Source organism: Telopea speciosissima, chromosome 8, assembly GCF_018873765.1.
Source record: "Telopea speciosissima isolate NSW1024214 ecotype Mountain lineage chromosome 8, Tspe_v1, whole genome shotgun sequence".
Classification (NCBI taxonomy): Eukaryota; Viridiplantae; Streptophyta; class Magnoliopsida; order Proteales; family Proteaceae; genus Telopea; species Telopea speciosissima.
The window spans coordinates 15,416,384-15,439,327 of record NC_057923.1 but is presented as its reverse complement, the minus strand read 5'-3'; the positions used below and the strand labels follow the sequence as shown (position 1 = coordinate 15,439,327).

Sequence of the window (22,944 nt, the reverse complement as noted above, 5' to 3'; positions counted from 1 at the left end):
GTACCTCCCCCGTACTTTGGTCCAATTACAAGCAACTCCCCGTTGTTTGAACAATTACATACGCACTGAAGGCTGACGGTGTTAGTTTTGAAATGTAAAAGACAGTTTTATGCTTATTATATCTTGAACTAAAATGATAAAATCTAAATACCATTTTTACCCTTATTACATCCTCAAACCTAAAATCTCCAAATAGGGTGCCAACGGTTAAGGGGTTTGCTACATACCCATCTCTGACGAAGGTGAAGAAGATAGAAGTTCCGACGGACAACATATTGCCCAGCAACTCTCTAGCGAAGGTTAGTCTCTGTTGGAGCCTTCTTTCTCATTCATTTTTTGTGAAATTAGAGCACAAACTTCAAACCGACACACCCCTGCGATTCCAGCAACTCACACACCACCGTTGCCGCTAATCTGCAAGCTCCTCTTCCTCCTTTTCTTTTTCTGCTTCCCATCTCAAGCGCCTCTTCATGTCCAAAGGCCACATTGATTGGTCAGTTGATGTGACGTACCTTTCTCCATCAATCAAATGAGTCTGTGATTCAGCAACCATGGCCATAAGCTTCTTTCTTAATCTTCATCTATATCAGTAGGTCACATAATTTTATGAACTTCACTTGACGGATTTGTAATTTTCAAAAGAACTTGAGAGAAATTCAATGAGTGTAGGGTTTTCCAAGGGCATGAACCAACTTATCATTGAAATATTTCTCCCGTAATAATAGTGCGATGCGCAATAAATTCCTCAACCACAGGAGAGGAGCAGAGAAAAAGAGCGAGGGGAGAGACACAGGAATCAGAGAGGTCCGTCGTGGAGGGATTGAAATCGTTGTCGCCGATGGAGATGGAGGAGATGAGAGCTCGTGGGTAGAAGAGGACGATGTAGTGGGCACCGCCGGTGGGTTGCAGAGGGATGATAGGCAATGGATTGCTTGTGATGTACTGTCAACGAACTACAAAGGGCTGAGATGCAAATACCCAATTCAACGGTCAATTAACGCGCCTGCAGAACCCCGAAATATCCATTGCCTATCTCTTGAGAAAGTGATGTCTTGTTTTCTTCCTTTTGTGTGCTTTTGGAGTTGCAGCAAAAATATATTAAGATTGAATCAATTCGATTCCCAGAATTCCTATTTGGTGTTTTGGTGGCACAGTTACATGATTTTTTACTTTAAGATTGATTCTGCGGTGCTTGCGGCAGTGGTGGTGGTGCTAGCGGTGGAGGAAGAAAGACAGTTGGGAGGTGGTTGAAGGACACAAGATAGAAGAAGAAACCCGAGTGCACAACGCCCAGCTCCGTGCGACAGTTTCAGTTGCTGGAGTTGCTGCTATTGTGGCTGCCATTGCAGCAGCTACAGAAGATTCTTCTAGTGCCGGTAAGGACGTGCAGATGACAAAGACGGACATGGCTTTGGAGAGTGCAGGTTTTGTAGGTTGTGGATTAAGCTTTCATCGCTGGCGATTTGCAGTTAGAAGAAGACGGGTAATTGAAATAAGGGTAAAAGGGTAATATTACATGCACCAAGGGGTATTAAAGGGTTTTGTAAAATAAGGGTAAAAGGGTAAAACTACATTAATGAAGGGTAGGATGGCCATTTATGAATGTTTTGCTTCAACTAACGATTTCAACTTAATGGACTGGGGTTATTTGTAAGCCCCACTATAGTCCATGGGAGCTCCATGTAATTGTTCAAACAATGGGGGGTTGCTTTTAATTGTACCAAAGTACAGAGGAGGTACATGTAATTTACTCAAAAGATTACATATCTGCGCCTACATGCATCAACTCTACTTATTCTGGAGCTAATCCTGCCATTCAATGGCTTGTTCCTATGTTACCATCTCAACTGAATGGCCCGCCATACTCAGGACTTTTCCTCTTGTATGTCCAGCGAGTCCAATTTTCTTTCTTTCTTTCTTTTTTTAAATGACTTATCTACCAATTTTCAAACTTAATTCTGACGTGCTAAAGTCCAATTGACTGAAATTTGATGCATGAATAGAGGTGAAGTGGATAAGGTATCCATAAAGTTCAAGCACTAACCAAATTGCATCTTGGTAACTATACACCATAGTTAGTAAGTTCGGGAACGGCAATAATACGGGAACGGATATGTACGGCAGTCAAACGGACTATACAACAATAATACTTTTCAAAAAACCCGGCACAATAATACGGTACGGCTATAATACAGTATGTGTTTAATACGTGTATAATACGGTTGCTCTGTAAAAATATGGGAGCAAAAATATGGGCATATATTTACTATGCAACAGACATGTACACCTAATAAACACAATAATAGCATTTAATGATGTGCCTAAATGTATAGTTTGATTGGTTAACAAGCTTAGATTCATTAAATTCTTTATTGTAGGGCTTAGAATGGCCAATCAAAATGGATGATTGAAATGAATATTGCTCATCCCTGTTAAAGTCCAAAAAATAACAGTTGAAATGAAAACAAAAAGGGATAATCCAATTAGCTGTATTTCTTTAATTGGGTTTCACATTTCAATTCCTTAATTAATTGGCTTAAATATCTCCCTAATCTCATTTGTAAAGGTGATTCTGTTTCTTCAGTTTGGATTCCTTATAAATATATAATTATATTAGATGAACAACAATATATTAATTCTGTGTTCTTCTTGTTCTTCTCTTTTCTTGTCCCTTTAGTATTTTCTGGTTTGATTCACCATTATCTGGGATCTTGGAGAGAGAAGGATGGGTTGTGGGATGAAACTAGTGTTGTTGGGTTCTCTTATTTTGCTAAGTAGTTGCAGCACAATTGATGGTGCAATTCCAACTACTGCCATGAAAAAGATAAAGAAACAAAACGAGAGAAGGAGGGTTTTCTCCATTACCACGGACTCAAAAGATTATCTCACAGATTTGTTAGAAGGGCATAAAGGCATTTCAAAACAAAGTCCAATTAAGATAACATCAATGGTCATGAATATATAATGGAATAAAACTTTCATCAGTGGGCAGTATGCTTGCAGAAACAGACTTAGATGGAGCATATTGTCACGGTGCAGCAACAATAACAATAGGTTTATAATACCTTGAATTTACGAAGAACAAGTTCAAAATTTAAAAATTTATCAACAAAGATAAATCTAGTACCAACAAATCAGATATTTAGAGAAGGCTTTGATTCCAGAGAAACCAACCACAAAGAAGAGGAAACGATCAACAAGAATAATCCACTCAATCGCCGGCTTGACGAACGCAAGAAGCACCGCTGCAATCGCCGGCAGAACTCAAGAAGTGGAAGAAGAGACAGAGAGAATGGAGAAGGGGAACCGGCTGCTGGAGGTTTGGTTTTCTGCTGGAGAAGACGAAGAGCCTAGAGTTTGATACATGGTAGATTTTAGGTTTTTTTTTAATCTAACAGTTAATATTAGAAATTTAGAATTGGTTTAACGGTTAAGATGGATTTTAGTTTTTTATGTATATATATATATGAAAACGTATTACACGCGTATTATATGCGTTTCATTCGAATATAATACGACGACCCTTAAAATACGCGTATTTATCCAACTCTGAAGTATTATATGCAATACGGCGTCTTTTCCATTCAAACGTTCGGGTACGTGTATAATATGCGTATTTACTAACTATGCTATACACATGCCAAGAAGGGAATGGCTTTTGAAATACTCCTTTGTCATCATTACCATCATTTATATCATAACAAATCTGACTTCTGCTCCATTTTAGTCACAAAATTCACATTGATTGTTGCTACATGAATTGGGTTGAGAACAGTTACTTCACGATGGATATTTGTTGAAGAGTGATCTGTCGACCCATGACCTAGACCTGGATACACTAAAGTGTCCAGGTTCATTATGCACATGTTGCACATGTGATTCTGCTAGGATTTTATTTCCATTATTGCAATGGTCTCTAATTATAAATAAAGTGGTGGCATCTATCTTCTTGACAAGCCAAATCATTCTCTCTTTTCTCTCTTCCTCTCAACTTGGTATTAGAGTGCAATCCCTTTAGCGATTTCTTTTAGAGTCCGCCACAACTACTGCCACCGCTGCTGCCATCACCACCACCACCGCCGAAGCTTCAGCCTCTTGGTTCAACATGGTTGACTGAACATGTGTTAATGCGTGTCGTACCACCATCCTGCCTACTGCTGCCGCCCTACCATGTACTGTCGCCGCCACCCCCGTGGCCCCTTTTGCCCTCCTTTAGGGCATCATTTTTTGCACCGATCACGTTGGTCTCCCACTGCCACCGCCTGCTGGCCCTCGTCAAACCACCACCTGCCACCACTGATGGTTTCTATGGCCTTTTAAGGCTCTGCCTGCTTGCTTCCACGTCTTCCTGGGCCTCTCCAGCCCCTGCCGGTCCTTTTCTGGCCCTATTTTTGGCTCTACAGCTGCTGTTACTTCTCTTTGATGCTTCTTTGAGGCGTTTTCTGCCCTCTATATGGTTTTCTACCTCTCCCTCTTTTGTGAGTAGCAACTTCTTTCTACCCTCTAGTGCATTTGTTGGGTTTTTTCATGAAGGGATCTAGTACATCTGGTGTTACTGGGAGCGGTGATCTAAGTCACCCTATTGCTCCTCACCATCGTCCTACTCTCCAACCTGGCCCCACTAAGTTGAATGGAACAAATTACTTAGCTTGGTCTCGTGCATGCTTCCTTACAATTCGTGGTAATCATTTTTTTGGGTATATTAATGGTGACACCCCTATGCCCACTGAAACTCTGGCCGAGGATAACTGGTTAGCAAATGATGCCCTGGTCATGTCGTTCCTTTTGAACTCCATGGAATCATCTATTAGCTCTAGTTTTGTCCTTAATTCAGCCAAGGAGTTGAGAGATGCTGCAAAGCACACTTATGGTCAAGCCGGCAACTATGCCAAAATATATGAAATTCGTCGTCAAGCTCAGAAAACTAAACAGAGGGATCTTTTTGTGTCTGTCTATTATTTTGCCGTAACGACATTATGGCAACAATTGAACTTCTACCTTCTTGTTACTGTGACTAAGCCAGTTGTTCTTGCTACATTTGCAAAGGAACGAGAAATGGAATGAGTTTATGCTTTCCTCATTGGCCTTAATCCAGAGTATGATCATATACATATTCAAGTTCTCAATAGGAGTACCTTTCCTACTTTACTCGAAGCCTATAATATGATTCAACATGAGGATCACCGCTGTTCTGTCATGATGCCTCCTACTGCACCTCCTCAGTCTGCTCTTGTTACTACACCACAATCTTCTTTACTTATGGACAATGCTGGTTTAGTCAGTAAGGCTAGTTTTACTCCTCCTCCAATACAATGTGACTATTGTGGCCGCCCTCGTCATACTAGGGAGACTTGCTGGAAATTACATGGCTGTCCCAAGGGGGGTGGAAGGGGAGAGAAAGCTGGTTCTGCTCGTCCTCAGGCTCAAGCTCACTTGATCGAAACTCCTGAAGTTACTGATACTTCATCTATGTCTGCAGAACAACTTGTGACATAGCTCCAACGTATGATGACTTAGCTTGGTTTTGCCTCTACTACCACGACTTCCTCTCCTTCCCCTGCTTCCCATTTAGCCCAGCGAGGTTTTTTCTTGCGCCATTTCATATTGATTCTTCGTGGCTAATTGATTCTAGAGCCTCAGATGCTATGACCAGCTCCTCGGACCTGTTTGCCTCTTATAACCCTTGTTCGGGCAAAGACAAGGTCCGAATCCCTGATGGTTCACTTTCTGCTATTTCTGGTAAAGGATCTACCTCCTGCACTCCCAATATCTCTTTATCTTCTGTTTTACATGTTCCTAATCTTTGTGCCAACTTTGATCTGTTCACTTCTTTTCCTCTCATTGTGTTTTTCAGGACCTAGCGACGGGGCAAACGATTGGATATGGTAGAGTGCGGGATGGTCTTTACTACTTGGAACTTGGTCTTACTACTGCTCCCTCCCCAGTTTCAGCTCATATTACCCGTGAAGACAATTCTCTCTGGCAGCTCCATCACTGGCATCGTTGTCTTGATTATCCTTCCTTTTTTGTTTATGTCCTTTGTTTCCCTCTTTAGTCAAACAATGTAACTTGGATCACTTTAACTGTGATATCTGTGAACTTGCTAAGCACATTCGGTCCTCATATTTTTCTAGTGATAATAGAAGTTTGATTCCCTTCTCTATTATTCACTCTGACTTATGGGGTCCTTCTCGGATAGTTGCTCGGGGTGGGTTTTGTCGTTTTGATGGTTTATCACTTTTATTGATAACTGTACTAGATTAACTTGGGTTTGTCTTCTTCAGTCCAAATCCGATGCTTTTTCTTGCTTCCTTTCTTTCCACAAGATGATCCAAACTCAGTTCAATGCCCATGTTAATGTTCTCCGCAGTGACAATGGGACATTATACATTATACATTGATAGTTCTTTTCTTCAGTATCTTGATACCCTTGGAATTCTCTCCCAAACCTGCTGTGTCCGCACTCTTGAGCAAAATGGGATTCCAGAATGAAAGAACCGCCATTTTCTGGAGGTCACTCGCTCTCTGATGTTTACCACTCAGGGTCCTAAGTATTTTTGGGGTGATGCTATGCTTACTGCTGCCTTTCTCATTAATAGGGTTCCTTCTGCTGCCCTTGATTTTAAGATATCAGCCAGCCAGCTTCCTGACCCCACCATTGCTATTTCATGGGACCTAATGTGTGACATGAAATCTCAAGGGGGAAGGGAGTTCAACTTGAAGTTTCAACCATGATTTGAAAAATGCTTCTTTTATCTGTTGGAGGGTGCACTGAGTTATTGTCAGGTTTCAATGAAATGCCAGCTTTTGGCAAGGATTTGCAGTCTCGAGCTTAACCATATTAATGTAGCCATAACATTTATTCTGTAGCTATAGCCTCTAACATTGATGTGTGAGCCTTGTGCTATATGGCGTCTTATTTAACTCTCATCTTGAGTGAGACTTAATGTGTAGGTGCTATAGGAGTGTTTAAGGAGTGGGTTAAACGATTCTATTAGATTTTGGTCCATTTGGTTCAAAAGAAAGCCTCCATGAAGAAGGCTTCAATTCTGAGGCTAGGTAGTCCAATAAATTGGGCAGGACAGGTTTTGAGCTCTTTTTTTTGGTAGTTTTATCTTTCAAATGGAATCATGATAAGAATTGCTTTCGGACTCATGAACTTTATTTTATTAGGTTTGAGTAGATCATTACTCTGCCAATGATGGTTAGCGTATGTCATGGCTTGTCACATAGAAATCCATTTGATAGAGGACCCCTGACGTGTCTCACAGGTCAAGTTCCAGCCTAAACCTAGTATGGAAATGGTCTAAAACTAAGTCCATAATGACAAAAGATTACCGAAGTTTCAGTTTTTTTTTTTTTCCAAAACTAAATTACCACTAGATTCAAGCGTTGTAAAGTGGGTCTTGCTCCTTTATGAAACTTTGGACTCACTTTTTAACAGTACATGGTTGTGATGGACCCAACCACATCTATCATGTTGCCACATGGCAAGAGAGTGTGGCCTCATGACAATACTAACTGTCTCCACTGTAACTATCATTTAGTTTTCCCCATATTTTATTATTGTATGAAGTAATTACATTGTCTTAATATTTTAGTATTCTTTTCTCCAATGGTTCAATAATATTTGTTTTATTTATTTTTTGGTCCTAGGTAAAAGTTATTTTCTTTTCAAAAACAGGGGAGCGTGCTGCTCCAATATTGCGTCAAGCTGCCAAGGATTATTGGGCTTATGCTTCCTTTGCATTCGTGCTATGGCGGGAAGATGAATCTTCCACTTGGTGGAATATGTATGTCATATGCTTTGTGCTCTTGATTTTAGCAACATTTGTTCATCTGGTTCAGTTCCGTTTTAATAAATGATCAATATACTAAATTGCAATCAGTTCTTTATTGGATTATCCCACTGTAATGCTTATATCATTATCAACCACCCAAAAGGAAAAAGGTTAAATGCTTTATCAATATTTTGTAATTTAAGACTTTTGGCTTTCTTTGTCACAAATTCCTTTGTAAAACAAAATATTTTCTTGAGCAACTGAATGTGCTCTCTACCCATAATTTTCTTTCACTAACCTGATTTATGTTTGATGTTTTTGAAGCCTCATAATGAATATAGAATCGGATATCTTGTTCACATTGTCATGCTGAAGTGTTAGAAGGTTTGACTCAACTATCGAACTTTTCTTTTTATAAAATTTCTATGGTCATAATAAAAAAATCCTAAGAGATTTTTCTTGTTGTCGCATGACTGAAATCTCGCGAAATATTTTGGTTTCGACCTTGGTCGAAATGAAACTGGATGCAACTCTTTAGGCATGCAATGTTTAGACCGAAAATTTCACGTTTTGGTCGTTTTTTCGTATCGTTGCGGCATTTTGGTTTCGTATCACCAAAACAATATATTCATTTGATTTAAATACCAAATCTCGGTCGAAATGTGTTGTTGTTTCGACCCATTTTGATATATTTCGACCAAACCTAACTCCAACCTCTTGCTTTTGAGTTTTTGGCCATTCCACCAGTAAATCTTGGTGGAATGTGTTGGAGGCTTCTACAACACATCTACAACACATCTACAACAAAGATTTGGTATATTTTTGAGCTAGATTTCTTGAAGATTCACAGTTAGAGCTATACCGTTTTCCCCTAAAGTTAATTTTTGCAAAAAATGAGGTAAATATGTAGTGGTTAGGCTTCAGTTTTATATGTTAGACAAATCATAGGACAATCTACAACTTCACGGAGTCAGATTTAATATTTTTCTGTTTTTGAATTATTTAAAATTTTTCGTTTTGGTTTAAAAATTATTTTTCTTGCAACCATTGTTTGAAAAAAAAAAAAAAGGGTTGATACTTATTGGTTGATTGTTCATTTATGGAGTTATAGTTGTAAGTTGTAACACTTGTACACTTTTATGTGTATGGTGTATATGTAGTTAAGTTGTAATATTTTAATATTTAATAATATTAAGAGTTTTTTTTTTCCCATTTGTAAGTTGCAATTACATATTTGAGTTGGTTTCATTTATTTTTTTGTATATTACAGTACTGAATTATGTGTAGCATAGGCTATATTTGAGAAATATACAGCGAAGGGCCTTACACGGCCAACCTAGGGTACGAAACCAAACTAACATTTTGAGTGTGTTTTTTTAACAATCTAAAAGTTCCATTGTGTTTCGGGATGCTTAATTAGGGTCTTCATGAAGTTTTGGGTTAAATTATATCCATTTGACCACCGAAATGGTCAAATGAAACCAACCACCGAAATGTGCAGAGTTTCAACTGAAATCTGGTGGTTTCGCAAAATATTTTGGTTTGATCCTTGCTTGTCATATAATCATATAGAAAGTGATGGATCGAGAAATTTTCCTCTTATTTGAATTGAAGGGGATAATACTTTAAACAATGAAAACTATTGATATGAATGAAGCCATAGTAGGCCAACAAAGAGCCAAGGTAACTGAAAAAACCATGTACGAAAAGGAAATACTTTGTCAGTTGGAAGAAGAGACTTTCATTCTCTAATTTTGTGTCTTAATCGATTTGTGATAAGTGAATCAAATACGGTTTTAAACATTTAACTGGGTCTCCCCCCCAAGAATAAACTTCAGACAAACAGATTTAAGAGTGCAATAACATCAACTCAGCCTTATCCCAACTAAATGGGGTCGGCTACATGGATCCTTGCCCTCTAATCAGCTCTATCCGAGGTCATACTTGATATAAGTGTTAGAGTTATTAGAATATCTTGTATAAGAGTAGTTCTGTCGTTGTCTTATTATAAGACATGACTAAGTTGTATTTTCTTCTTTCTTTCTTTCTTTCTGTTTACCTTTCTTGGGAGGTCTGTATAATTCATGAAAGTACTTTAGTGAAGTGAATATGTGTGTGTTGAGAATCTCTCAATACACAAAATCGATTGTGTCTTCTCTTCTTCCTCTCCTAGCTGTTGAACCTTTGATGCTCTCACTAGGAAAGATCCATCTAAAGATTTAACTTGGTATCAGAACTAGCATCTCTGGTTTGAGAATCGACTAGGCTCAGTTGTGGTCTTCACCTTTCTTTGGAACCCTAACAAGGTATAGGGTTCCATTAGAGGCTGTAATATGTGAGATAATACACATTATACACTCTTTGGAGTTATACTCTTCAAACCAAACTCATATGGAGAGAGTTTAGGAGCTGCTGCAGTGGATTGAAGCAGTAGAAGGCAGCTACCAAGTTACCACCAACCTTTGGAGGGATTTTTTTCGATTCTGCCTTATCTCTTCACCATCTGGAATGAGACCCTGTGCATCTGAATCGCCTAGGGGTCCTCTTTCAGACCCCCAAACACTTGAATGTTGAAAGGAATGCTTCTTGGTAGAAACTGCATTGCAGCCTGGGAAGAAAACCCAGGATTTCTGCCAGCTTCTCTCTGTTCCAGTTTCGATTCTGCCCCTTGGCAGATTGTTTTGCCTTGAAGCTAGGCCCATTTGAGTCGCCTAGAAGTTCTCTTTTGAAGCCCTAAGAGCTTGGTTCTTGAAGGGGGAAGATTGGAGAGTATTGCTCTCTCTTTTGCTGCTGTACAGGTATTGACAGCACTGTTTTTTGCCCACTATTTGACCTTTTATGGGAAAATGAATGTTTATTAGTTAATGAACATGAAGTGGTAGTTTGGTTTGGTTGATTTGGAGTTATTTGCCTACTGGTTGCTATGGAATGAAGGCTATTGGGTGTTAGAGTGATTTGGTTGATGTTTTACAAGCTCTTGCTTCCTATACACTTGCTCTATGTCGGGTTGATTTGGTTGTTTGGAGCTACTTGTTTGCTGGTTTGCCTCCTTTGTTTGGGTTGAGTGTACTACCCATTTGAGTAGAACACTATATTGCTTGTTGAAGTGTCTACACATTATGTCTACCGTATCTAGGAGTAGTTTTGAGGTCAGTGGACCAGCTCCGGCTAGCAGTTTGATTGGTGGCTTCCCCACTATGGCTTCTTTTGATAACCCCAACACCCAAATCTCTATTGTGAAGATGGACAATATCAACTACTTGTATTGGTCCCGTTCTGTGAAGATGTCCTTTCGAAGTAGGGGAAAGTTGGGGTATATTACTGGCTCTATTAAGGAGCCTGCCACTACTGATCCAGGATACTTGAAGTGGGACACTGAGAACTTCACGGTTATGACTTGGTTGGTCTTCTCCATGAAACCTGAGATTAGTAGGAGATTTATGGACAATGAGACTGCAAAGGAGATGTGGGATAGTATCACTAGGACCTTTGATCGAGTTGGTGACTATGCAAAGGTGTACCAAATCCACCAAAAGGTCATCAATATGAAACAGGGGAACAAAGCATCTCTGACTACTACAATACTGTTATCAGCCTGTGACAGGAATATGATCACTACAGGTATCTTCGACTGTCTAACTCTGAGGATGAAGTCAAGGTCTACAAGAATCAGGAAGTTGAAAGGATCTTCTCTCTACTTGGTGGGCTCAATCCAGAGTATGATCCTATTTGCCTGCAGATCCTAGGGAGGTCTCCCTTTCCATCCTTGGATGAAGCATGTAGTTACTTGCAAAGTGAGGAAACCAGGAGAGCAACCATGGATACTGCACCATCAATGGAGCGATCTGCTCTTGTTTCTAGCTCCCACAAAGACTGTAAAATTGGGGAGAAAGGCCAAGGGTCAACTCGTGGAGATTATCGTGAAAGATTTAAATGTGATTACAGTGGAAAACTGGGGCACACTAAGGACAGGTATTGGGACCTTCATGGGCAGCCCTCTGGTGTGCGTGGTGGTTCATCTAGTGGCAAGCAAGGGGGAGCTAGGGCTCACTCTGTGACATCTGAGACTGAGCCATCTGGACCCCAGTCTGCTCTTGATTCCCTTTCACAGGATGATATTGTAACCTTCCGCCGGTTGATGTTACACCTTGGCCACTCCCCTACTAGCTCTACCCCTAGAGGGTTAGCTGCTTCTGCCTCAGCTCTGCAGGTCTTGTCTGCACCTTCTACTGCTCCCACTTGAGTCAGTGACTCTGGAGCCTCCGACCACATGACTGGTATGTCATAGTTTTATGATTCTTATTCCATTTGCTTTGGCCGGGATAAGGTAAGGGTTGCTGATGGTTCCCTTTCTTCTGTCTCTGGTAAGGGTAATGTGAGAGTTACTTCTTCTATTTCTCTTGAGTTTGTCCTTCATGTCCTTGATTTTGCTACTAACCTACTACCAGTGAGTCATCTAACCAAACCTTGAATTGTTGTGTCACTTTCTTTCCTTCCTATTGTCTTTTTTAGGATTTGGGGACAAAGAGGGTTATTGGCAGTGGGATTGAGAAAGGAGGAATCTATCTTCTGGAACCATAATTACCTGGTTCCTCTACTGCTGCAGCTTATGTTTGTGGTCGGAGTGACCGTAGTACTTTGGAGTCTATAATGCTTTAGCATCGACATTTGGGTCATCCCTCTTTTGTTGTTATGAGGAGACAGTTACCCCATTTGTTTACTTCTTTTCCTTCTTATGTTTTTCAGTGTGAACCATGTATTTTTGCTAAACATTGTCGAACATGTTATCCTTATCGTGGAAATAAATCTACAACACCTTTTTCTCTTGTTCATTTTGATGTTTGGGGACCTTCGCCCACTACTTCTTTGTTTGGATTTCGTTACTTTGTTTCATTTGTGGATGATTATTCTAGGTCCACTTGGACTGTTTTGTTGAAACACAAAAGTGATGTTTATGATGCTTTCAAGCATTTTTATCAACTTATTGTTACTCAGTTTAGTACTCAAATTCAAATTGTTAGGTCTGATAAGGGGGGTGAGTGTATGGGTCCAACAGTTCTTCACTGATCATGGCATCATCCATCAACTGGCATGTGTTGACACCCCTCAACAAAATAGGATGGTTGAGAGAAAAAGCCGCCACTTGTTGGAACTCACCAGAAGTCTTCTCTTTGGTATGCATGTGCCTAAGACCTTTTGGTCTGATGCACTTCTTACTGCTGCCTTATTAACTGGATGCCATCTCTCCTTCTTGGCTCCAAATCTCCTCTAGCTCTTCTTATTCCTCAATCATCAGTCTTCTCCTTGCCTCCAAAAGTGTTTGGTTGTGTTTGTTATGTTCATGTCAACATATCAGCCCGCACCAAACTTGATCCCAAAGCCCTCAAGTGCATCTTCTTGGGCTACTCTGATTCAACAAAAGGGTATAAATGCTACCACCCTTCTTCCCGAAGGTGACTTCTCTCGAAAGATGTTACCTTCTTTGAGTCTATTTCCTTCTTTTCTTCTCCTCAGCATCCTCTTTAGGGGGAGAGCATTACTAGAAGTGAACAGGATGCTGATGTCATTTCTTTTTTATCTCCCTTGCCTACCTCCACTTCCCTATTCCTATTTGATATTGGAAAATATAAAAGAAGTGGAGGTTGTTGATGGTGTTGATGCTGATGGTGTTGTTGATATTGATGCTAGTAGTGGTGGTGATGCTAGCAGGAAAAAAGACCACAAAGAAAGATTCAAAGATGTTATATTCAAAAGAGGTGAATGTTTGAAGAGAAAAGGAAAGCAGCCCCCGTTTTGGATCCACATCCTCAGACTCATCCTCCCCAGTCAGGTAACAACTCTCCTTCTAAGTTAGATCTTCCCATTGTTATGAGAAAGGGGAAGAGAGCCTATACTAACCCTATAGCCTAGTTTGTTTCCTATGACTCTATTCCTCCTACCAGTATTGCCTTCTCCATTGCCCTTAAGTCTTCTTCTATTCCCAAAAATGTTATTGAGGCCTTAGATGATCCCAAATGGATGTAAGCAATGTCTGAGGAAATGAAGGCTCTGGAGAAGAATGGTACTTGGACACTTGTTGATCTTCCTAGGGGGAGAACTCCGGTTGGGTGCAGATGGGTTTATACCATCAAGTATAGATCAGATGGTACAATGGAAAGATACAAAGCTCGACTGGTTGCAAAAGGGTATAGTCAAGTGTATGACATCGATTACCAAGAGACTTTTGCCCCAGTAGCCAAGCATCACTCAATTAGGGTGCTCCTTTCAGTGGCTGCCAATAAAGATTGGCCAATGTACCAATTAGATGTGAAGAATGCATTCCTTCATTGAGACTTAGCAGAAGAAGTATACATGCAGCCCCCACGTGGCTTTAAGTGTCCCTCAGCTGAAGGGAAAGTGTGTCTCTTGAAGAAAGCTCTCTAGGGCCTCAAGCAGTAGTAACCTAAGGCCTGGTTTGACCGATTTAGGCAAGCCATTCTGAAGAATGGGTATTCCCGGTGTCAAGCTGACCACACCTTGTTTATCAGGAGAGGAGATGGCACAATCACAGCTCTCATTATCTATGTTGATGACATTGTAGTCACTGGGAATGATGTTGTTGAGATAAATAGATTGAAGTCTTTTCTGGCTAAACAGTTTGAGATCAAAGACCTTGGGCTCTTGAAGTACTTCTTGGGTATTGAAGTATTTAGATCAAGGAAAGGAATCAATATCTGCAAAGGAAATTTGTCTTAGACCTTCTGAAGGAGACAAAAATGTTGGGGTGTAAACCAACAACCTCTCCCATTGATCCGAATCACAAGCTTGGTGATGAATGAGGTTCTCCTCTCATAGATGCAGGCAAGTATCAAAGATTAGTTGGGAAACTAAACTATCTCTCCTTGACTCGGCCAGACATCTCTTATGCAGTTGGAGTGGTGAGTCAGTTCATGCATGCTCCCAAGAGTGGACATCTGGATGCGGTATTATCGCATCATTAGGTACCTAAAATCCTGTCTAGGAAAAGGTCTTCTATTTGTTAGACATGACCATTTGCAGATCGAAGGCTACATAGAGGCTGATTGGGCTGGTTCAACCTCGGACAGGAGATCTACTTCTGGGTATCGTACTTTTGTGGGTGGTAATCCAGTTACCTGGAGGAGCACGAAACAACCAGTTGTTGCTAGATCCAGTGCCGAGGCAGAGTTTAGAGCTATGGCTCATGGAGTGTGTGAACTTATATGGCTGAAGAGACTACTTCATGACTTGAGCTTCGACATTGAGGGGCCGATGAGACTTTATCAATGAAGATTTGTCGTAACCACGTTGAGGTGGAGAATACGGTCAGGTGGGTCATGAAGATGCCATGTCAGAATCACACTGAGGTGGAGAATATGGCCGATTAGGCCGTGTAGATACCATAAATGAACCGGTAGCCTGTGATTTACTGCATGATTTTTCCTGGGGGATAGACTGTTGTTGACTATAATTGTTACCCCTAGGAAAAGTATTTGGAAAATTCCTTCGAGTGTAAGACCGTTTCAAACTTTCTTCTACCTGATATGCAACATGTATTGTTTTGCAACATTCCGTCGCCATCTTTTGCTTAAGTCCAAGTGCGAGTTGAACTCCTCCAACCGCTGTTTGATCCTCCCTTTCCAAGTCAACTTCTGTCCTCTTCGCTGGTAGACTCCAACTCCCAGTCGAACCCTGTCTTTCACTCCTCCCAGGGGCTCCCATCCCACGACAAGTATCTTTTAAAACGCCCTATTTCTCATATTACCCCCTCCTTACGTCCTACTTTGTTTTAAGTGTTGCATTTTTTTCTTTTCCAGAATTGCCCTCCCTTCTATCCATATTCTAGTTTGTCTTTTTTTTTTTTTTCCTTATTCACTTCCAAGTTTACCCCTCCCCACCAACATGTTACACTAGACTTCTTTTCTTTAGTTTGCAGTCCAATAAGTTACAATTCTGCCATTGTTATCATAAACCCACTACATCATGGAGGTTGATTGATACAATTTACTCCTTTTGATTAGAGATGGGTTCCGTAAATTGCAAACAAAACGTTTTAATTTGAAGACAGGTTTTCGGGAGCTTGCCAATAATAATAACCAGTTCTATGATACGGTGTCAAGTATGATAGAATCTTCCGAAAGCGGATCAGAGATGGACAACGAAAGTGATGATCAAGCTAAAGTGAACGGTCTGATCAAGGTTAAAGTTGAAGAATTGATCGACGGTCCGATTTCAATTGTGAAATCCCGCGATCAAATTCCCATCGAAGAGATATCGTTTGCTAACGACCAACAGAAGATCGTGACAGTTGATCATGAGATGCGCTGGATCATCGCCATATCAAAGCTGATGTTTGTAGATGCCGATCGAGTGGTACTGATTCTCTCGTTTTACAAAACTCGTGGGCTAGTTTTTCTCAACACCAGGAGGAATTGATGCAGGTGCACTACCTTGTGCCGACCCAAACCCGTTTGGGAACCCAGGATGGAGATGAACCGGGTCCAACTTGAGTCTTTGGGCTATTAGGATATTTAGGATTTTATTGGGATAATTATGCAAGGAGATCTTTAATTTGGGTAGGATACATAGGACAAGTTTTAGTAAGTTTTAAGTTTTTTTTGGGTTAAGAGTCCTAGAGTAGTTGTTTCCTTGTTTAAGTCTTTTATTTTCTTATTTATATGCTTGTAACCAATGTATTAGGCAGAGTGAATAGAATGGAATAGTTGAGTTTTGGTTGGAGTAGCCTGTGTGGCTGTGTGTGTGCACTCTTCTTCCCCCTCCCTCCTTCTTATGCATTTCTTTCTCCCCTGCAACTCTTATTTTTTCTCAGATATCCCCTTCTTTCATACCGGCCCTCCATTATCCCCCATAGTACCTACACTAGTCACCACGCCATTATATACATCTTTAATTATGTTCACATATTTATTTGAAATACTTCTCCTCTAGTACTTGCCAGTTGCCAGATTAACTAGGGACTCTGTCATAAGCTTTTTCTAGGTCAATAAAGACCATATGGAGATCCTTCTTGTAATTTCTAAATCATTCCATAAGGCTCCTAAGTAAGTAGATAGCATCTGTCATGGATCTTCCTGGCATAAAACCAAATTGGTTCCCGTAATAGTAATTTCTTGTCTCAAGTGGGTTTCAATAATCCTCTTGCATAATTTCATAGTATGACCTATTAGAAAACAAAAGAAAATAACCAGCAGGAAATACTGATTTATCTCACAAAATGGTTTAAGAATTTGTCATGAAATCTGTTCAAACTTAACTGTTAAGAGCAGGATTTATAGCAGTTTGAGAAATTTATTAATAACCATAGTTCCAGGTTTCGGTTTCAAGCCTAGTCTAAATATTTCATGAAACTGTGAAATTGTTGTTGAAACCTGGAAGATTTCGGTGGTTGGATTTGAGGCCCAAATGCCCAAATTAGATCCTGAAATTCTAGAAATCCCTATTCTAGGCCCTCTAAACATAGTGGAACCCTTGGATTTAAAAAACACATACCCAAAATGGTAGTTTGACTTCGGATCCTAGGTTGGTAGGATATGCTGTACGCTGCTATATACATTCACTAATATGGCCTATTCCACACAAATTTAGTGCTAGAACACATAAATCAATGAAAAACAACTAAAATATGCATTAGGAATCTTCCACAAATGCAGCAAAATCGTCACTTCTGTTGCGTTCCACTGCTGCTCAACAACTTGTTCCACACTTGTATGGGATTGATTCATTCCACTGCTGCCCAACAACTTGTTCCACACTTGTATGGAATTGATTTGGCCAAAAAAAGAACCCAAGTTTTCGCAACCGTTTCTGTCGAAACCAGCGAAGTGAACGAAATGGATTGAATTTTCAACTGAAAAACTGTAGATCTTGTATATTGTTCAAAGTTACCGAGATATTTTGCGAAACTTTCAAATATGTTAACAGCTCCTCATGATCATTAAAATAATAAAATGCTGTTAAAACAGAATTGACCATAATAACAGCAGCTAGAAAATTTAACAAATGCAAAGAACCATATTTGATTTTGTTTTTGTGAGAGGGGGTTGGTTGGAGGAGTGATTGCCTTATTTATGGTGTACCTCATGATTGTTAGTCATGATTTTAGGGATTCTCTGATTCATTTATTATTATTATTATTTGTATATTTTGTAGTACAATGGGAATATAATTTGGCAATTGACAGAATACTAGTATATTAAAAAAAAAAAAAAAAAAAACAGAATACTAGTATATTACTCGTAGCACAGTGATATCAAGGTTTGGACTGTTGGATTTATACCTCATTTCCTCCTCCTATGATCCTATCTATTGGGCATAAATGCCCTTATGAACGCAATCGAACTCATGTAAAGGGTCAATAGCAGCGCTGGTTTGAGGAATTGGAATCAGATTGGTGAATTGCCCAATTCGAACCAAGGGATTGGCTGAGCTTGATTCTTATTCCAGCCGATTCTTGTAACCCTCTTTTGACTCACCCATTATTCATGTTTGATCTTCATTGTTTGCCATTGTTTCCTTCTTTTAGTCAATAAAATAGCAGAAAATTAATGAGACTTATCTCTTTAGCATGATCTCCCAGGTTGTTGAATTAAAAAAAAAAAAATTCAAAGATTTTGGGAAATCTTTGCTTCTTCCCAATTCCAGTTTCTATTGTTCTGACCGATTCTGAACTGATTCTGACTGGTTCCGATCCGAATCGGTGGAGGCTGATCCCATGTCCGATTCTGTATACTTGAACCTTGATAGCACCTGCCCACATTCGTATTAAATTACTGCCATATAATTTAGTTGTCATGTGTTCAATTCCAGCTTAACAACCAATTTTTTTGTTGGTGGAGGAGGGATGTAATTAATCCTTCAAACAAATATTTTTTCCCGTAAACTTCATATAGCGCCCATGACTCACAAATTTTTTTTGTGGTGGGGGGGATGGATTTACTTAAGAAACCACTTTTCATAAATCCAAAAACTCTAAAGATATCCACATACCTTTCATTGAATCTCATTCAACTCCACTGAAACTCATTCAAACTACCAAACACCAAACATTTAATTATCATACAAAACACAGAGCAGTCCATAATCAAACATTCATATCTGAGAAGCAAGTAGACCTCCTTCACTCTTATTAACTTGCCACAAATCAAGTTTTCGACTTGTACATGTAATATTCTGGAAACTTATCATCTTAGCAATTAAAAGTTAATATTATAATTCTTTTTCTGCCTTATGTTCCTCTAGTCTTTTTCTTATGATTAATTTGTGATGCCAACTTTTGGTCAAATATCGCTTACATAGAAACACTAGTGATACTTGATCAAAAGAATCTTTCAACAGTCGGTATATCTTCCCACCATCTTTGATTTAGTCATAATATGGATGAATTATAATTTATCTAATTTTTTTAACCAATAATGATAGGTTTGAGGTGGAGTCTGCCCCTGCTGTTGTGTTTCTGAAGGATCCTGGTGTCAAACCTGTTGTGCACCATGGCAAGCTAATCTATCCCTTGAATTCCCCCCCCCCCCCCCACGGGAAAAAAAATATAATCTATTTTTGTTTCCCTTGTTCTCTTTCTTTGAGCTCATAGAAGATCTTGGTGCAAGTTTCCTGCATTGTGATAAATATATATATATTTTTTCTTTTAAATGGCAGGAGCCATCAACAGTTCAGAGTTTCTAAATATCGTAGAACAAAATAAATATCAAGGTGGTCACACTACTCTTTGAAGTCCTTACATTATTATGTTAATGAATGTAATAGCCTGGCGTCACTGCTCATTTATTGCGTTATCTTGTGATTTAGTTACTTCACCCTTTTTTATAAAAGATCTTTCTATGAGTACTGCTTAGTACTGGGTTGAAATAATTATTTAATTTTTTTTTTTTGTCTGATTGGAACTAAGTAATAACAATTTCTGTTTACAGGGGCTGTATATGGATTAAATTTTTAGGGTTTGTTTGGATCTTAGATATTTGAGGTTGGGTATTGATCTATTGGATATATCAGGCTCAAATTACAATAGCAATGGCCTATACAAATTCAGTAAGCAATTAGGTTTTCAAAAGTCCAGGGTGACAGGTGATTTGCATAGTTTACACATCTTAGAACAAATGAGATGCATCCTATGGCTTTCGTTGTACAATTAGGTGTGATGTAGCTCAAATAAGGTCCAAGTGCACCCCCTTAGGGAGTTTGGAGCTTGGCTTGATTGCACTTCTTTTCTGGATTTTGATACTAAGCCAATCTTACATGGTGGAGATTTATGGTTCAAACGCAGCCAATGCCAAGCTTTTGCTTGCATTATCACAGATCTGGGAGGTTTTCTTAATCAAGTTAACAACTGGATTTTTTCCTGGTCTTTTTCAAGAGCCATGTATCAGGGAGTAATAGGGAGAGGGCAATGAATACTAATCCTGAACCAGAAAATCCAGCAAGGGACCAGTTTTAACAGGATAGCAGAACAGGGGAACAAACCAAAAAATTGAGTGAAAAAATAGAGGTGCTGTAAATGAAGAATAAAATAGATAGATGGAATAATAGGGCAGGATCTACCTGCAGTGGTTTTGGAATCTATCAAACCCTGTGAAGAGAATCCACTCTTCCATCAAGGAATCCACCTTAGCCGTCCTTTGGAATCCTCCAAGCACGCTACTGAATCCACAACGGTAAAACTTCAGAAAACAGAATTGATAAATTACTTCAAATAGTTTTGAGAGGTGTATGGCCTTTACATCTATTTATAATGTGAGCTTACCCCAGTAGAATAACATTCAGACATGAGTATAGATAACCTTATCCAGAAGAAAATAAGAAAAAAACAAAGCGTATCTTGCTAAAAGACTGACTATTGAGATATAGATAAGATGGAGATAAGCTGGATTGCTAATATCAAGCCTATTCCAACTTAAGATAAGATAAAATAATAAATAAAAAGGGAAAAAGAAAACAACTACTATGAACCCAACTTGACTAATAAATCCTGTATTCCTACCCATATTTTGGGCCTAGCAAAGTGGCAACAAAAATCCATTGGACCAAAGACCCAACACATTTGTAACTCAGCCCCAGGTTTATTTCCACTAAAATAAACCCACTTCTGTGATTTTTCTGCATCAGAGGGATTCACATAGCTGACCCACATATAATGTGGATTTATGGGTCTGAATGAAGCTACCTTGTGGGATTTATTTAGCAAGTTTCTGTTTTCCAGATCTTCCCCAATTAAGGAGCGTAACTTCAATGGAGCTTGGCTGTGATGCAAGAGCCTATTCTCGTGCTGGAAATGATACCACAACTTGGTACTGTGTGATTCTTGCTGGGAGGCTAAGCATGGAGCTGAACAAAATGCGTGAAGTAAGTCCACTTTATTTAAATGAATTTACTAACCTTGAACTCACCTTTAAACTTTTTGCAATTATTATATGGTTGCATCATTGGATTTAATGAATTCTTTTTAAGTTTCTTAACTTGATTTTATCGGTAAGGGAGAAGGAATCCATAAAAACTTGGGATCTGACACCATGCTAAAATTCTACCCTCATGATAATAGTTATGTAGTGTTTGTGTATGTTGCAATTGCCTATGCTGTCTAACGAAAACTTACAATTTATGCATTTCTTAAATTCTCATAGACTATGCGCAGGGTCCAAGACATGTTAAGAAATGATGTCAAGTCTACTGCGGCCAACAATGATCTTTTTACGTCTTCAATACCAGCTGCTGAAGCATTAAAAAAGAAACGATTAACATTTACATGGCTTGATGGTGAAGAGCAAAAAGTGAGTTTTTCATCCACTGAACATAATAAATCCTTTTACCTCTTAGTTTCTGGACTAACATTCACAAAATTGGAAATGGTCAATATTGCATAGTTGGAGTCTAATGCATGTGATTTGGTGCCACCCAATCAAGAAATAGCTAATGAGTAACAAAAACTGAAGTGCTACATATTAACAGACAATGTGGGTAGCATGTGTCATCTGAAAATCAGCTCAGCAAGGTAGGGTTCAAGTTGTAGGCAAAATTGTGCTAGGTTCTAATGTTAATTGGAACTAGAATTTTAATTGAACTAATTGAGGCGTGTTCAACTTAAAAATTTTGAAAGCATGTTAAGTTTTGTTATAAAGAAAGGTGTTGGAGGTATGAGCTGTGTATGTAGCTCCTCAAAAAACTAATTGAGGCATGTTAGACTTAAAACTTTTGAAATCAAATGGTTGAAGGTTGAATGAGATTTTGCAGAATTAAAAGCGGAAAGAAAAAAAAAAATCAGGCACTCAAATCTCCAGTAGAGAATAGGTTTTGCAGTCTGCAAGTTCCTTCAGAAATATATTGCACATGAGGACAAACACGTGCGCCACCTTCTTCCTAGCTGTTGAGTGTTGAATGTTGATTACATTTTAGTGACTGGTCTGGTCAATTAAAATTTTGACGAAAGAAAAAATAAATTACCAAAAGATACAGAAAAAACAAAGCTAATGTCCCACAGTCCCTCCAAATGGACATGTTCCTGGACTTGGAATAATAAAATAGACCATAAATGGCCCCTCAGTGGGCCCCACCTTTTTTGTTCATGTCCTATATTATGATATTATATGTTGCCACAATTTGAGTAAATATACCTCAATTTAAAAAGCAGGCAAGAACTGGCAGCAGATAGATGGCACACATCTGTGTCCTAGACATTTCACCCAGGTGGCTTATATGTTAAGTTACTCTTGAAAATGAGGAATCACTTATCATAGGCCATAGCCCTTGGCATTGTGTTATTGATGGCAGAGGAACATAAAGTTTGTTCAGCTAGAATCCTTCTGTGTAATGACAACCTTTGCTTGGTGTAGCTCATCTGAATTATTTACGTTTCATCCTAGTGGCTGTTAAGTTTATGCTTGTGTTGACCAAGACATTTGTTATGACTGAACTTGAGACCCTGATATGTGTTGATGATTTGACAAAACAAGACAAAAAAAAAAAAAAAAAAAAAAAGGAGGAACAGCAAAACAGTTCAGTTGTAGGTTGAGCCCAAGTAAGGAAGAAGGGGGATGGAGAAGAAGAAGAGAAGAGAAGAAAGAGAAGGAGAGATCGAAAGGAAAGAGGAGTAAGTTTGGGAGAATGAGCTAGAGAGGAATAAATCTCTCTCCATTCTACA

The 22,944-nt window shown here is 39.2% G+C and overlaps 1 protein-coding gene across 3 annotated transcripts in view; it reads left to right on the top strand.

Moving 5' to 3' along the window:
* Positions 1–22,944, top strand: part of LOC122671912 (dnaJ homolog subfamily C member 16) — a 65,854-nt gene that overhangs the window by 24,510 nt on the left and 18,400 nt on the right. For 2 of the 3 annotated variants that reach the window (XM_043869396.1, XM_043869395.1), the window contains 5 exons: positions 7,657–7,793; positions 19,218–19,288; positions 19,452–19,505; positions 21,010–21,152; positions 21,431–21,577. In XM_043869396.1, coding sequence (XP_043725331.1) covers positions 7,657–7,793; positions 19,218–19,288; positions 19,452–19,505; positions 21,010–21,152; positions 21,431–21,577 — 552 coding nt within the window. Of the gene's footprint in view, positions 1–7,656; positions 7,794–19,217; positions 19,289–19,451; positions 19,506–21,009; positions 21,153–21,430; positions 21,582–22,944 lie in introns of all 3 variants that reach the window. The other variant, XM_043869398.1, reaches the window with a different exon arrangement.